This window comes from Pseudorasbora parva, chromosome 16 (assembly GCF_024679245.1).
Source record: "Pseudorasbora parva isolate DD20220531a chromosome 16, ASM2467924v1, whole genome shotgun sequence".
Classification (NCBI taxonomy): domain Eukaryota; kingdom Metazoa; phylum Chordata; class Actinopteri; order Cypriniformes; family Gobionidae; genus Pseudorasbora; species Pseudorasbora parva.
The window spans coordinates 32,836,587-32,850,005 of NC_090187.1; the positions used below are offsets into that span (position 1 = coordinate 32,836,587).

Here is a 13,419-nt window from a genome sequence, read left to right on the forward strand (position 1 = left end):
TGGGGCAGTACCCTTAAAAGAACAACGTTGTACCATTTTTACCACAAAAAGGTTCATAGTAGTACCTTAAGGTACGCATTTGTACTCAAAGGTACTAATATGCACCTTTTAGGAGTAAAAAAGGTACAAAGATGTCCTTTTAAGGGTACTGCCCCAGCAACAAGCTAAAGGTACAATTTTGACACCCTATTTTTCGGTGTATAAATATACATATAGCATCAGAGCAGAGCATACGTGAGCATCAGAACAGGTGAAGTGAATATCACTGATTATCTCTTCATCACAGCACCTGTTAGTGGGTGGGATATATTAGGCAGCAAGTGAACATTTTGTCCTCAAAATTGATGTATTAGAAACAAGAAAAATGGCCAAGTGTAAGGATTTGCACGAGTTTGACAAGGGCCAAATTGTGATGGCTAGACTGGGTCAGAGCATCTACAAAACTGCAGCTCTTCCTGGTCTGCAGTGGTCAGTATCTATTAAAAGTGATCCAAGGAGGCAACAGTGGTGAACTGGTGACGGGGTCATGGGTGGCCAAGGCTGAATAATGCACGTGGAGAGTGAAGACTGGCCTGTGTGGTCTGATCAAACAGACGACCCTCTTGTAGCTCAAATTGCTATAGAATACACAGTGCATTGCAGTTTGTTGCGTATGGGGCTACACTGTCCACCGCCGAAAGTGCTAACGTGAGCATCAGAACTGGACCATGAAGCAATGGAAAGAAGGTGGTCTGGTCTGATGAATCACCTTTTCTTTTACATCATGTGGATGGCTGGCTGTGTGAGACACTACTTTTGCCATACTTTTTAAAATATTATTCTGCCAGTCAGGCAGAACAACCAAGAATTGTGTCTCAAAAACAATGAGCAAAAAGTGTGACAATGAAAAAATGTGTGTGAAAGGTGAAGCTAGTACAATGATTGCATTTCAAGGTGTTTTGTTTTTTGACTAAGCAAAATTTAATGCTGGCAATTAAAGGACTTTTTATGCATGGCATTAACACAATAGCAACAACAACAGCAGATTGTGTCACTCATTTTTTTTTAATCTCTAGGGTCTCGTTTTTGCATTATAGATCAAAAAATACTCTCCTTGGCAGTGGGAAAATATCAAACGGCCAATGTAGAAAAATACAATAACTCTAAAAATTGCATAGAACTTTTTCAAAATATGGCAGTACAAACACAGACGCATTCAATTGCTTTGATAAAAGGTCACATGAGGGAAAACTCCCACAGGGGCAGATATTGCAGCAAACAGTTTCTTCCCCAAAGGCACAAACACTCCCACGCTCCACATGTTTACTTCTCGACAGAAATCTCTCAGTGCCCTAAACTTTCTGCCAATTCTGGGCAGAAGGAGATCCCGTCTGTAGCCCAGCGAAAAACACCTGGTACCTGTGCTTCCATATCAGGAAGGCCCCCACCAGGCAGACGATAGCTTGAGCCAGGTTCAGCACCATCTGCAGAAGGTAATACATCGGTAGAGTGCTTTTGATGGCACTGCAGTCTGTCACACCTCTGTAGGTGAATTTGCGGGCGATGGGATCCTCAGGGTCCAGCGTGCACATACAATCCTCCACCATTTCTTTGCAGCTGTAGCTGTTAATCAGGGCGTAATGGTAGCACTGGAAGGCGATGACCACTGCGGAAATGACCAGCCCCATAGTGCACAGGAAGAAGTACAGGAGCTGAGCGGAAGTGAGAGAGCAAATGCAGTCATTTATGATGATTAATTCAGGGGGCGATGGAAATAAGGTTTTAATAGACTGAAATGCCTGTACTTGTTCATTTAAAATCCGCTCAGTGTTCTGTCTTGATGACTCAATAATGTTACTGCCAATGTCAATGGTCCATTAAATATTTAAAAATGTGCCTAATTAAAGAGAACGGTCACCTAAAATATTTTTGATTGTCATTAGCACACTCCTGCCATTTAAATCTAGTATAACTTTCTTATGTGAAACACAAAATGAAATGTAGGCGTAATTTTTACAATAGAAATTCACTGTAAAAAATAAATAAAAATATGATCAATAAGTTATGACTATTACGGTTAAGGCATTAACTCATCAAAATAAGTCAAGCCATTTTCAAATTTTTGTTATATAAGATTCAACTCTTTTTGTTAGTTTGATGTAATTTAGGTTGAAATTACTTAAACATCCAAGTTTATTGTATGTAATAATTTAATGCAGCACATTTTTTCAGTGTGGATAGTGATTTTAAATGTCAAGCCCCATGCAAAAAAACTAAAAATGATTTGTTTTTTGTTTGTTTTTTCTGAAAAAAAAAAAAAAACTAAAAATTATTTTCAAAAATAAGCTACCTGGTTGCCTTAAAATTTTGATTAATTGAAATAAAAAATTAAAGTTGATAGAATGAACATTTTTGAGAATCGACAACTTTTGTTCAAATATTATTAAAATATTTTGTAAGCATTTTGGATAATTGTGTGTGTTTTATTTGTGATGATGCAGTGAAACATGCCAAATTTTCATTATTTATCACATTTTTAATGCGGTTCAGATACAATAATATTTTGAGTTTCTATTTATTAAACCAATTTCCTTCATTATATCAACTCATTATATCAACATTATAAAGGCAACCAGGTTACTTAATTTTTAAGTTAAACCAACAATATTTTATTACATTGCATGAATATCAAATGTAGTCTTGTATTTTGTGGCTTTTTGTGTCATTAATAGAGTTTGTGTAAAAACAAAAACAAAAAAAAGAAATTTTCCTGGAGTGGCTTACTCATTGAATAAGACCAACATCATCTTGGTTCAATGAGCCGGTGACTCGAGAATCACCAGGACCAAATTGTGGAGTGAGAAATTCCAGTTTTGTTAGAAAAAGAGTTAGAAGAACCATTTTGAGGACCCTAAAGAACCTTTCAGTGATCAGATTTTAAAATAACTTAAAAATAATCCACTAAAGAACACTTTTAAAGTCTGTTTGAAATATATTTGAGGAGCAATTGAAATGGTCACTTTATCCAAAAGCTGCATTTATTTTTCACCTTTATGATAAATTGAACTGACGCTCTCTCATCAGGCACTCTGGTGATGCAGAAGAGGATCAATCCCAGCAGAGACACCACACACATCTGCAAAACATCAAAATACAGTAGAGAATTTTGTCACTTAGACCCTAAATGTACCAAATATAAACCATCGTACATGCTAATTGAGTTGCAGGGAGGGTGGATCACCATTACCATGTGCATCTCACAGTCTGTTGCTGAAAAATGTTATCATTGTTGCCATGAACACATGCCAGTTTACTGGGTTGATCTAATCTTATTAGCAGTGCAGCAGGGCTCCTATAGTTTACTGTGTCTGCCAGGCTTGTCATGAGCTAACTATAACCCTTATTGTAATCGGCATTGTGCAACTCAGCATTGAGCTGTCATCTGATAATATATTGACTGCTGCTGCAAATTGAATAGCTTAACCTCCCCAAACTCTCCAAGATATCTTTATCTCTCATGCTTTTTTATCTCAGTCTCCCCCCTCTTCTATCTGTGTGTTTCCCCCGCTTTTTTCTCAGCGTGATTGGAGTCTTGTGACTAACGTGTGGTATCTAATTTGATTGTTTTTCCCAGGTTCTGAGGCATAGAAGTCTCGGTGACCTCAGCATTTTTTTCTCGTTCACTCTCGTGAGGCCTAAACTTGAGATGCCAGGGATGTTTTCTGATCTATATTGATGCAATAAACTGTATGTATTCATTATTCTGAATTTGTGTATTCAATATAGCCGTCTCATAAAGACATTGCTTTATATTTTATTGCCACATTAGCTAATGTTTTACACAATAAAAGTGTTGTATGTGGGGGTTATGTGTGTGGCATTCAGAATTGTACAGAGAATTGCTTTTAACATTTTTACATTCTGATTCCTTAATAGCAAACAGGATGCAAAATAGCAATTTAAATGAACATTTTAAGAAATTCATGTAATTTTTTTATTTCTCCCCCTATTATGAACGTCAATGTCTTATTGTGTTCAGCAGAAGAAAGAAAATCATACAGTTTTGGAACAACTCGAGGGTGAGTAAATGATGACAATTTCATTTTTTGTCATTTTTTGAACTTACCCTTTAATACTGTAACAAATGCATTGTATTTTCTTCAAATTCGTGCCATCTTTGTTGTCACGTGACTGAACATGCACGTCGTCTGTCGTCTGCACTCAGGGATCGCTTTAGCTGGCTTGAATCTTTTGAAGAATCATTTGCTATTTATAAAGGTACAGTTTGATCTTACACTCTGGTGATTCTCAAACAAACATACAATTGCGGTATATTTTTAGATTAATTTAGCTGAGGAACCCGAGTTGTTTTTAAACTTCTGCGACTGCTTCTCCGTGCAAAGGTAAGAACTTCTTTTTAAATCACTGCTGAACAATGAAAAATGATTTAAAAACTCTCCGTGGTGAATCTCATATCAGCGTTACAACTGGAAAAAGTGGCCCCAGATTTTTTTTCCCATGTGTGACTAAGATGGGTTTTTATTTTTATATTATTTATTTATTTTCTTTTGCCAGTGAGCTCAGTTTGATAAGTCATATTAATTGATTCGACTTTTCCGTAAGTATTAAAGGGTTAGTTCACCAAAAGTGTTCATACGCTCTCAGACTAAATATAAAATATCTTAAACTGTTTTCTGAAGATGAACGGAGGTCTTACGGGTGTGGAACGACATTAGGGTGAGTCATTAATGACATCAATTTCATTTTTGGATGAACTAACCTTTTAAGGTGGCTTTAGGCTATACAAGCAAAACTTTAGGGGTCGTATCATGAATATCTAAATATAATCTCATGCTTGTTTTTGTCCTCCGTATCGCCGTGAAAAATGAACGCATAATAACACAGATCAAAATTGACTTTAATGGCCTTTTTTATAAAAGACAGCGTGCTGTATCCCATTCCCAGCAAACATTTGGACGTGTAATGACGGTTTAAAAGACGCCCTACCAACACGCCCCGTCATGGTTGAAAAATAGCTCCGAAATGAAAGTTAAACCAGCATGGTTAAGTATGTTTTGAAGCATGGTAGCTGGTTTGAGAACGCTCAGAACCAGTTTATAACCAGCTCAGGACGGAACAACTTAAACCAGCTCATGGCCAACTAAGGACCAGCATAAACCAGCTCAACCAGCTGTCATGCTTCAAAACATAGCTTACCTAACCAGCAAATGCGTTTTTTTTCACCAGGGTTGAACGGACGTATCTGAATGCATTTTTAGGAAATGTTCTGTGTTTCATTTTCCCGATTTATACCGTCCTACCGCGACCATATTTTTGGTCAAGGACAAGATTTGTGCAGTTGGACCAATGTTTCCTGGGATGCGGCCTTTGTTTTTGTACTTTTGAGCATGCGTGTAAGTACAGGATCATGTTCAGTCCACACTTGAATCTGTTATTTTAAACACATCTGAGCAATAAATCTGAATTGAGCACTAATAAGGCTTGCAGTGTGAACAGTATTAGTCGGTTATTTTTGTACTTAGATGCACACATGCTCTCTGTAACAGCATGCTTATTGTATGCTTATGTACAGTATAAGGCTGTGTGGCCAAAGAATCTGATGGCCTCATGCATGTAAGAGTAAAGAAGGCATGCTGGGAGTTGAGGGAGAGGTTGATGAAGAGCAAAAGGAAGCTTACAATGATGCCGGCCCAATGGGGCGTCTCCCTGGCCAGCAGAGAGGGGCTAATGGCAACCATGAGGAAGGCCACGCCTGCTACCGCGATCCCCAACAGAAGCTGTAACAGAGCGACCAGCAAAGGAAAGCGGCAGCCGCAACATGTTTGGACATCCTCCAGCACTGGGCCTTCAGGTTTTGCTTTACCATTCTTCTCATTGCCAGGGGTTGCGTTGCCTCCTCCAGCTGACCCCTTCGGACTCGTCCCCGACCCCATAATTCCTCCTCTGTCTAGTGCTGGGATTCTTAATCTTCCTTTGAGGCCGACTGGGTGTTCTTGCTCTCGCCCTCTGTCTGTTAGTCCTTCGTTTTCTTCCTCGCCAGCCGTTTCTTTTGCTCTCTTTAGCTAGACTGTTCCTTCACACTGCCTGCCGCTTGCCCTGCCCTGCCCTTCCCCTCCCTCCTTACTGGAGGCTTCTCTCCCTACGCGTTCGCTGCTCGGGCGCCGCTATTCGGAATCAGAAAGGGTTCTGAACTAATATGGAAAACATTTGGAGCAGATTCCACAAGAGCCACATATAGAGCGCAGGAGAGGAGACGGAAAGGAGGGAGGGTAGGGAAGGAGAGGGGAGACACAAAGGGGGGACTCCAACACACGACAACTACCAGTCTCCCTGAAACTAAACAGGAAACAGGGATCTTACAGAGCAGTAACAATTCTGGTCACTGGCAAACATGTGGGCGAGTGTTTGCGTCCTTCCAACCTCCTGCAACACACTGTGTAATCTATTCATAACAGCCTGGAGTCAGTCACATGATTTTGATGAAGTTACGTGACCCGCGGGCATGTGAGCAGGTTACAGTTAATCTCTTATGAATATTATGAGAGAGTACGTGTTCATTTCACTTTGTGTTAATTATGGAGATTCATTAACTACATGCAGGACACGTTTCTTATAGTGAATATGTCTGTATTCACCTAGACCATTGGTAAAACTTTTTACCCCCTTTATTTTATATTTCATGCACTGATTTTTAACCTAATGGATTAATCCGCTGGAGTGATCTGAAGACTGGATATTGACAGAATGTAGTCTATTTTCAGCCACACTATACTGAGAGCTTTTTCTGTGCTGTTGTGTTATGTCACACCTCGTCTCAGATAACATGTAGGCCTATAAGCAATCTCTGTAGATGTTAAAGACGTCAATCCAAGCTAAACATGTTGCACAGAACTCTAGAAGTCTAGAAGAGTTACCATTATAAAGTTGCAAATATTTATGAAAAATTTGAATATATATATATATATATATATATACATTTTTTTCATAGATATTTGCAAACACACACACACACACACACACACACACACACACACACACACCCCACACACACACACACACACACACACATGTATGTATATACATTTTCATTGCAGTTTGTTATAAAAAAATTATTGATACAGTTAATTTCCTTTACAATATACAAGACAATCTTAACTGTCTGTATTTGCAAATCTTTTAAAAAATATGCATTTAAAGATTACTAAAATACATACTTATTAATGAGAAGAAGAAGAATTGATATTAAGCATAATTATGTTTTTCAAAAAAAAGGAAAAGAGGAATTATCAGATTAGACAAACTGTGATAATTACATTTGTCAACTCTTGTAAACAGCCTATATGAAGACATTTTGTAAATGTGGTTTAATTTTTGTTTACTTTTACTATTTACTATTTAGTATGCAATACTGTTGTTGACGTTTTTTTCTAAAATGACAAAACAATTTTTTATAGGTTTAGTCTATAATCATTTTAATTGGCTTTATATAGAAACAATACATTTTTATGTCCTCATTTTAAATGGTATTAATATGAAGTATTCTGGTATTTCATATTGTGTAGATATAATTCTTGAGACTTAAAATGCAATTATTTTAATGCACTGGAGCGGTACCGTGTGATTTATTTTTCAGAGTTCTTTCAGCAATGAACTGACAACTTTCAAACCCATTTAATTCCCAGACTCTCGAGCTGGTGCATTTACACGTGAGTATGCGCGCGGTTCCTGCCTGGTGGAGGCGCGCGTGCGCGGTAGTCGCCACGAGCACAGACTGAGTGCTGGGCAAAGTGGCAGCTTAGGCGAGCGCGCACACACTTCATCATTCAGAGGTGCTGCGCGAGACCGGACACAACGCACTGCCGCTCCGCTGATACTGGATTAACGAAACCTGACTGTAAAGGAAGCGCGCGCGAAAGTGGGACAAAGTTATGGATGAAAGAATACCTAGAATGCAGGGCAGACAGTTCCTGGATCACGCGGATTTTTTGGGGTAATTTTATATTCGGATGTTTTGTTTTTAATTTTGTTTCAAGTAATGCTACTTATTTTATTTGTATGTGTGTTGAGGTTAATATTAGTGTTTTCTTTTATAGGGTTGAATATTCATCTCTCTACATGTGCAAATCCAAAAGAGGGATGAAGAGAGAAGAAGGAAAGGTAAGCAAACGGTGGACCCGTGGTGGAAACGTGACGTCCGTCAAGTTGACGTAACACCTCGTTATTAAGGATTTGAGTGATAATTATTACTTTAAGAACTTTTTCCAATGGCTGCTCCTTCCCATTCACAGGACGCGTACAAGTTACCACACAGACTGATCGAGAAAAAGAGGAGGGACCGAATAAATGAATGTATTGGGCAGCTGAAAGATTTATTACCTGAACATCTCAAACTTACGGTAAAGTCACCTGCCATTTTTTTTAAACTCTTGTTCAAATGTGTTTTGTAAATGTATATTACCCCCATAGGAAAAGCATGAAAGTAGAGAAATCTTATGAATGTATTGTATTACAGACTCTAGGTCACTTGGAAAAGGCGGTAGTTCTTGAATTGACGCTGAAGCATTTGAACGCTTTGACAGCTGTCACAGAGCAACAGCACCAGAAAATCATCGCTTTGCAGAATGGTAAATTATATAATATGCAACCCACACACAATGCAATTTGAGAAACATCTTCACCACGTGAAGTAAAACAGAATAAATGTAGCTTAAATACTAAAATAACTGCACATATGAATGCATAATGAAGTCTATCTATCTATCTATCTATCTATCTATCTATCTATCTATCTATCTATCTATCTATCTATCTACAGTTTATCTGTCTGTGTATGTCATTCTTCTGTTTTTAATGACAGGACTTTGTCTTTGTTTTATGACAGGGGAGCGATCGTTAAAGTCCTCCCTCCAGGCTGACTTAGACGCGTTCCACTCAGGCTTTCAAGCGTGTGCCAAAGAAGTCCTGCAGTATCTGAACAAGGTGGAGAACTGGACGGCGCGTGAGCAGAGATGCACGCGACTCATCAACCACTTACACAAAGTTTCCGCGCAGTTCCAGCCGGGCGCAGGGATCCTGCAGCAGCAGTTGCCAGGCGACGACGCTCCAGAGCGGGACACGCAGAGAGACACACAAGCCAACTGCGTCCCTGTCATCCAGAGGACTCAGAACCTCGAGCTTAACGAGAATGACACAGACACTGACAGCGGATACGGAGGAGAGGCAGAGAAGGGAGAGGGCAAATGCGAGAAAGGATGTGACGCGGCGAAAGGAGTTAAGATCAAGCAGGAGTTCGGGGACGAACGCGTCACCAAAAAAGCCAAACTGAACTGGCCTGCGAACGGTGCATCCGATTCCGCCAATACCCGACCGGACGTGGCGCTTATGAACTCTTTAATGGGAATGACGGGTGTTGGTGGACAACAAACTCCATTTTGCATGCCGTTTTACTTCATAAACCCATCCGCAGCAGCATCATACATGCCTTTGTTTGATAAAAGTCATTTGGAGAAGTTGGTGTACCCAGCAGCGGCGGCGGCGGCACTGACCACGCCGTTCCCGTGGCTTTACCCCGGGATTCCCACTCACGCCTCCGCCGCGGCCGCCGCTGCCATCGCTTTCCCCGGTGTGTGTTCCGATAAAACCTCCGGATTTGATGCGGCATCCTCAAAAGATGACGAGCCACCGTCTCCTGACGGTGACCTGTCCAACGAGGCCGATCTGGCCTCTCCGGTGTCTGGGGACCAAGGCTCAGAGAATGAAGCCGGTTATCAGTCCCAAAGAAATGAAAATGATGGTACATAAAGCTGATCTTTTGACCTTTGAGTGCACACTAGTTTGCTTGTAAAATTGCTATTTATCTGTTTATCTTAATTTAATTGTCATTGAGTATTTAGTATAGTGTTTCTATGGATTTCCAAGCAAAGGCTGTTTTTTATTTTATTTTATTTGTCATTTTTATTATTATAATTATTATTATTATTAGGAAAACAAATTGGTTTATCATTTTTTAGGGGAGAATGGGGGACGTTGTAACAGCCAGTGCCTTTTGCACTGATTCCTTGAGATATTTGAAGGAAAATCCAATTGACAGCAGCGATTTTTATGTCCTTTTATGTCTCGCCATCTAATGGCATATTAGTATTGACTGAAAATGTGTGAAAATCTCAGATTTGCTCTGGGTTTTTTTGCTTGTTGTCTTTTGTTAATTTTCAATGAAGAAATGTAGTTTAGTGCAATACGTATTAATCTTCTTTAAGCTAAAGAACAGCGCTTATCCTAGCTGAGTTTTTTTTATTTACAAAAAAAGAAAAGAAAAAAGATCTGGAAGTCACATATTGGACTCTTGGATGTAATGTTTGATAATGACCTCAAGCAGGCTGGTGTGACTGCTGCAGTATTTGTCAGATACAACTTTCTATTATAGTATGACTGGATTTCAGTCCTATTTCGCTCTTTTCAATGTTCAGTGCTTGAAAGAGTTACCTACATACCTCAACATGCCGTAGAGTTTGGGCCAGGACTCCTTTCCTTAGAGATGCTCCTCTGGTAGGGGTGGAGACTAAATGTTTCGAGCGATTTTAATTGGACAAATGGTGTGAGCAACAATCCTCTGATGTAATGTTACAGCAGCCCCCGTCTCTCTCCCTCTCCTGAACAATTAGTCTGAATCACTTGTGAAGGAAATCAGCACTCCAGATGAGAAAGGCGGGACCAATCACCCGTCAATCATCACTGAGAGTGCTTTTGCCAACAATCTGACATCTTTGTCCTGTGTCACCTCTAGCAAAAATGTACAAGGTATTATAGCACCTTATGGAACTTTGATATTGAATGTAATCTGTGTTCTTTTGGTAGATATAAAAGTTTGTACTGTATATATTCTGATAAAAGTAGTTATTTAATCCAGAGGTAAAGTGCACTTTTTCTTGCCTTCTCAGTTTCCTATAACACAATCCTCACTCTTCATTTTTAAGCCAATGCCCTTCGAAATCAAATCATGTATGTTTTTCTTAAGGAAATCTTCTTAAATAAAAGGCAAGTGTTGGAATATTGAGCTAGTGAGCTGGCTCATTTTAGTCTGAGACAGCTGTTGAAAAGTATGTAAGGTAAGATGTGATTATATCAAATGTGTTTGCCTTTTCTGAAACATTGTCACTATTCATGACCTTGAAAAAGCTAAATGCATATGGGTCATGCTGTGTATTGTACAAATAGTGTGGAGCACTGTAACATGACAAATAAACATGTAAACGGACCTTTTAGATGGGACAGATCTTAAAAACCAGGAGATCTTGGAAGGCTCTTGAGTTTTATTGAATGTGATTATTTTTCTAGAACTGGGTTTATGAATGCATAGGAACAGTGATGTACCAGCTGCCATTTATTTCTGCATTGTAACACATTTCATAGGCCCTATAGTGTCTTTGCCTCAACTGTCATTTGCCTAAACAGTGGCATGTGGATGTATATAGTTTGTGAATATGCTGTATGTTTAATGTTCATGTTGTAGAAGAAATCTATGGATTTTTTTAAAGGATATACTGAGCGACTACTGCACATTTCCTTAACGCTTTACACATTTGCTGTTTGAAATTATGCAGCTCAGTTGTCAAATAAACATAAGCTCATGTAAACAAAATGCTATCAACCCCCTCATTCATTTCAACACCGAAATGCACATGATATTCATATAGTACACACTTATCAATCAATGAACTTTATTTATATAGCACTTTTACAATGATGATTGTTTCAAAGCAGCTTCACAGTGTTAAACAGGACAATATTGCAACAAAATTTGATTTGGCTAGTTTGATTTGGATAGTTTATGGAATTAAATATGACCTAAAAATTAATAAACTTAGACTGACAGAATCATTCAGACTTCATTACAGTCAAAGTATGCATGTGACACTCAGTGAACCACCCAGAAACACCACTTACCTACAACTGATATCAAGAAATCTGAAAGAAGTCGCCCGTAACTTTTCAAAACAATAAAAGTGAAATAAAAACTATCCTGTTATGAACTAGATTGTGCCCATTTATAATTATGTACTCTAATTAATCACAAAGACATTAAAATCAAGCATTTGATGGGCTCAACAAACAAAACTTATACGTTAAATAAAGGTTTCCATTTTGCACATATTTGGTTGTTTGTTTTCGAAACCAAAGAATGAGTCAGCTTGGAAATCAGCTGACATGAGATTCATAATGTCGGAATGTGTAAAAACAACCAAAGTTAATACATGTGATATGAATCTGTAAAACAAGGAAGCTAACCACAGACATACAGTGCTACATTTTTAGACAGAAAAACTGCAAATCAAAGTTTTTTTGTGAAATAAAAAGTAGCCTATAAACCAACCGTAAGGACGCATCTAAACGCTTATATAAACATTCAGCTATGGATGTCTGGAAGTCTTACGTAATAAGAGTTGTGGAAAAAATGGTGTTATTTCAGTGGTTGCACTGAACTGTAAAGAGTGCTACATTTACTTCAGGACACCCATGCTGGGGATGTGAGAAGTGATAAGAGGTCATTCGGTTTTACATGTCAGCATTCTGTTACGCTGAACAAGTTAAAGAACAAAAACTCGTGCAAATTTGTGGAATCTGCTGTCAGTGTCTGCTGGACGGTTCATTTAACTGGAGAACATTATCGAGATCACACTGCCCTCTAGTGGCAAAACTGCAAAGACGCATATCATTTATAACTAGTTTCAAATAGCCCATTGTTTTATTGAAAACAGTGAAACTTTGATAAAGCACACACACGTATATCACGGTTTAGCGTTTTAGTGATGCACGAGGAAACGAAAGTATTATTCTCCGCATACTGTGTGTGTAGTCTACATTTGTTAATTAGAAGTGCATTTTAAAAAGTGTGTAACTACACTTAAAATCTTTGTTTAAATCTGTCAGAATTTCAAAATGTAATTGAGATTTATTAATATAATAATTCAAACATAAAATAATACATAAACAACGTTTAAAAGGACAAATTACGGTTAAATAATATTTTAATAAATCTAATTTGCATTTAAATTTACATATTTAAAGAGGTTTATTTACTTTTTTTAAATGTAGTTCAATAAAATAATGAAATAGTAAATACATTTTATATTTTAAAAATAATATTTTATAAATATATAAATAACATTAAATAAATGTTTTAATATATCTATCTGTCAATATTGTATGCTTATATGTATGTAAATTGTATAAATTAAATTAAGGGGGGAAATCCGAATTGAAATGATCAGCACAAATTCACCAAATGATTCCACCTGGATATAATATAATGTAATATAATATAATATAATATAATATAATATAATATAATATAATATAATATAATATAATATAATATAATATAATATAACAAATATAATATAATATAATATAATATAATAT

At 37.8% G+C, this 13,419-nt stretch overlaps 2 protein-coding genes across 2 annotated transcripts; one reads left to right on the forward strand and one right to left on the reverse strand.

Annotated features, from left to right (window-relative positions):
* Nucleotides 1–936: 936 nt before the first annotated feature.
* sspn (sarcospan (Kras oncogene-associated gene)) lies at nucleotides 937–6,256 on the reverse strand. The gene is made up of 3 exons (XM_067420336.1): nucleotides 5,679–6,256; nucleotides 3,029–3,115; nucleotides 937–1,691 (listed from the first exon to the last, which is right to left on the reverse strand). The coding sequence occupies exons 1-3, from the start codon at nucleotides 5,931–5,933 to the stop codon at nucleotides 1,332–1,334; spliced, it is 702 nt and encodes a 233-aa protein (XP_067276437.1). The 5' UTR covers nucleotides 5,934–6,256; the 3' UTR covers nucleotides 937–1,331.
* Nucleotides 6,257–7,734: 1,478 nt separating this feature from the next.
* On the forward strand, nucleotides 7,735–11,638 carry bhlhe41 (basic helix-loop-helix family, member e41). The gene is made up of 5 exons (XM_067420335.1): nucleotides 7,735–7,990; nucleotides 8,094–8,157; nucleotides 8,289–8,396; nucleotides 8,513–8,624; nucleotides 8,882–11,638. Exons 1-5 carry the CDS (start codon nucleotides 7,929–7,931, stop codon nucleotides 9,799–9,801), a joined length of 1,266 nt encoding a protein of 421 aa, XP_067276436.1. The 5' UTR covers nucleotides 7,735–7,928; the 3' UTR covers nucleotides 9,802–11,638.
* The last annotated feature ends 1,781 nt before the right edge of the window (nucleotides 11,639–13,419 follow it).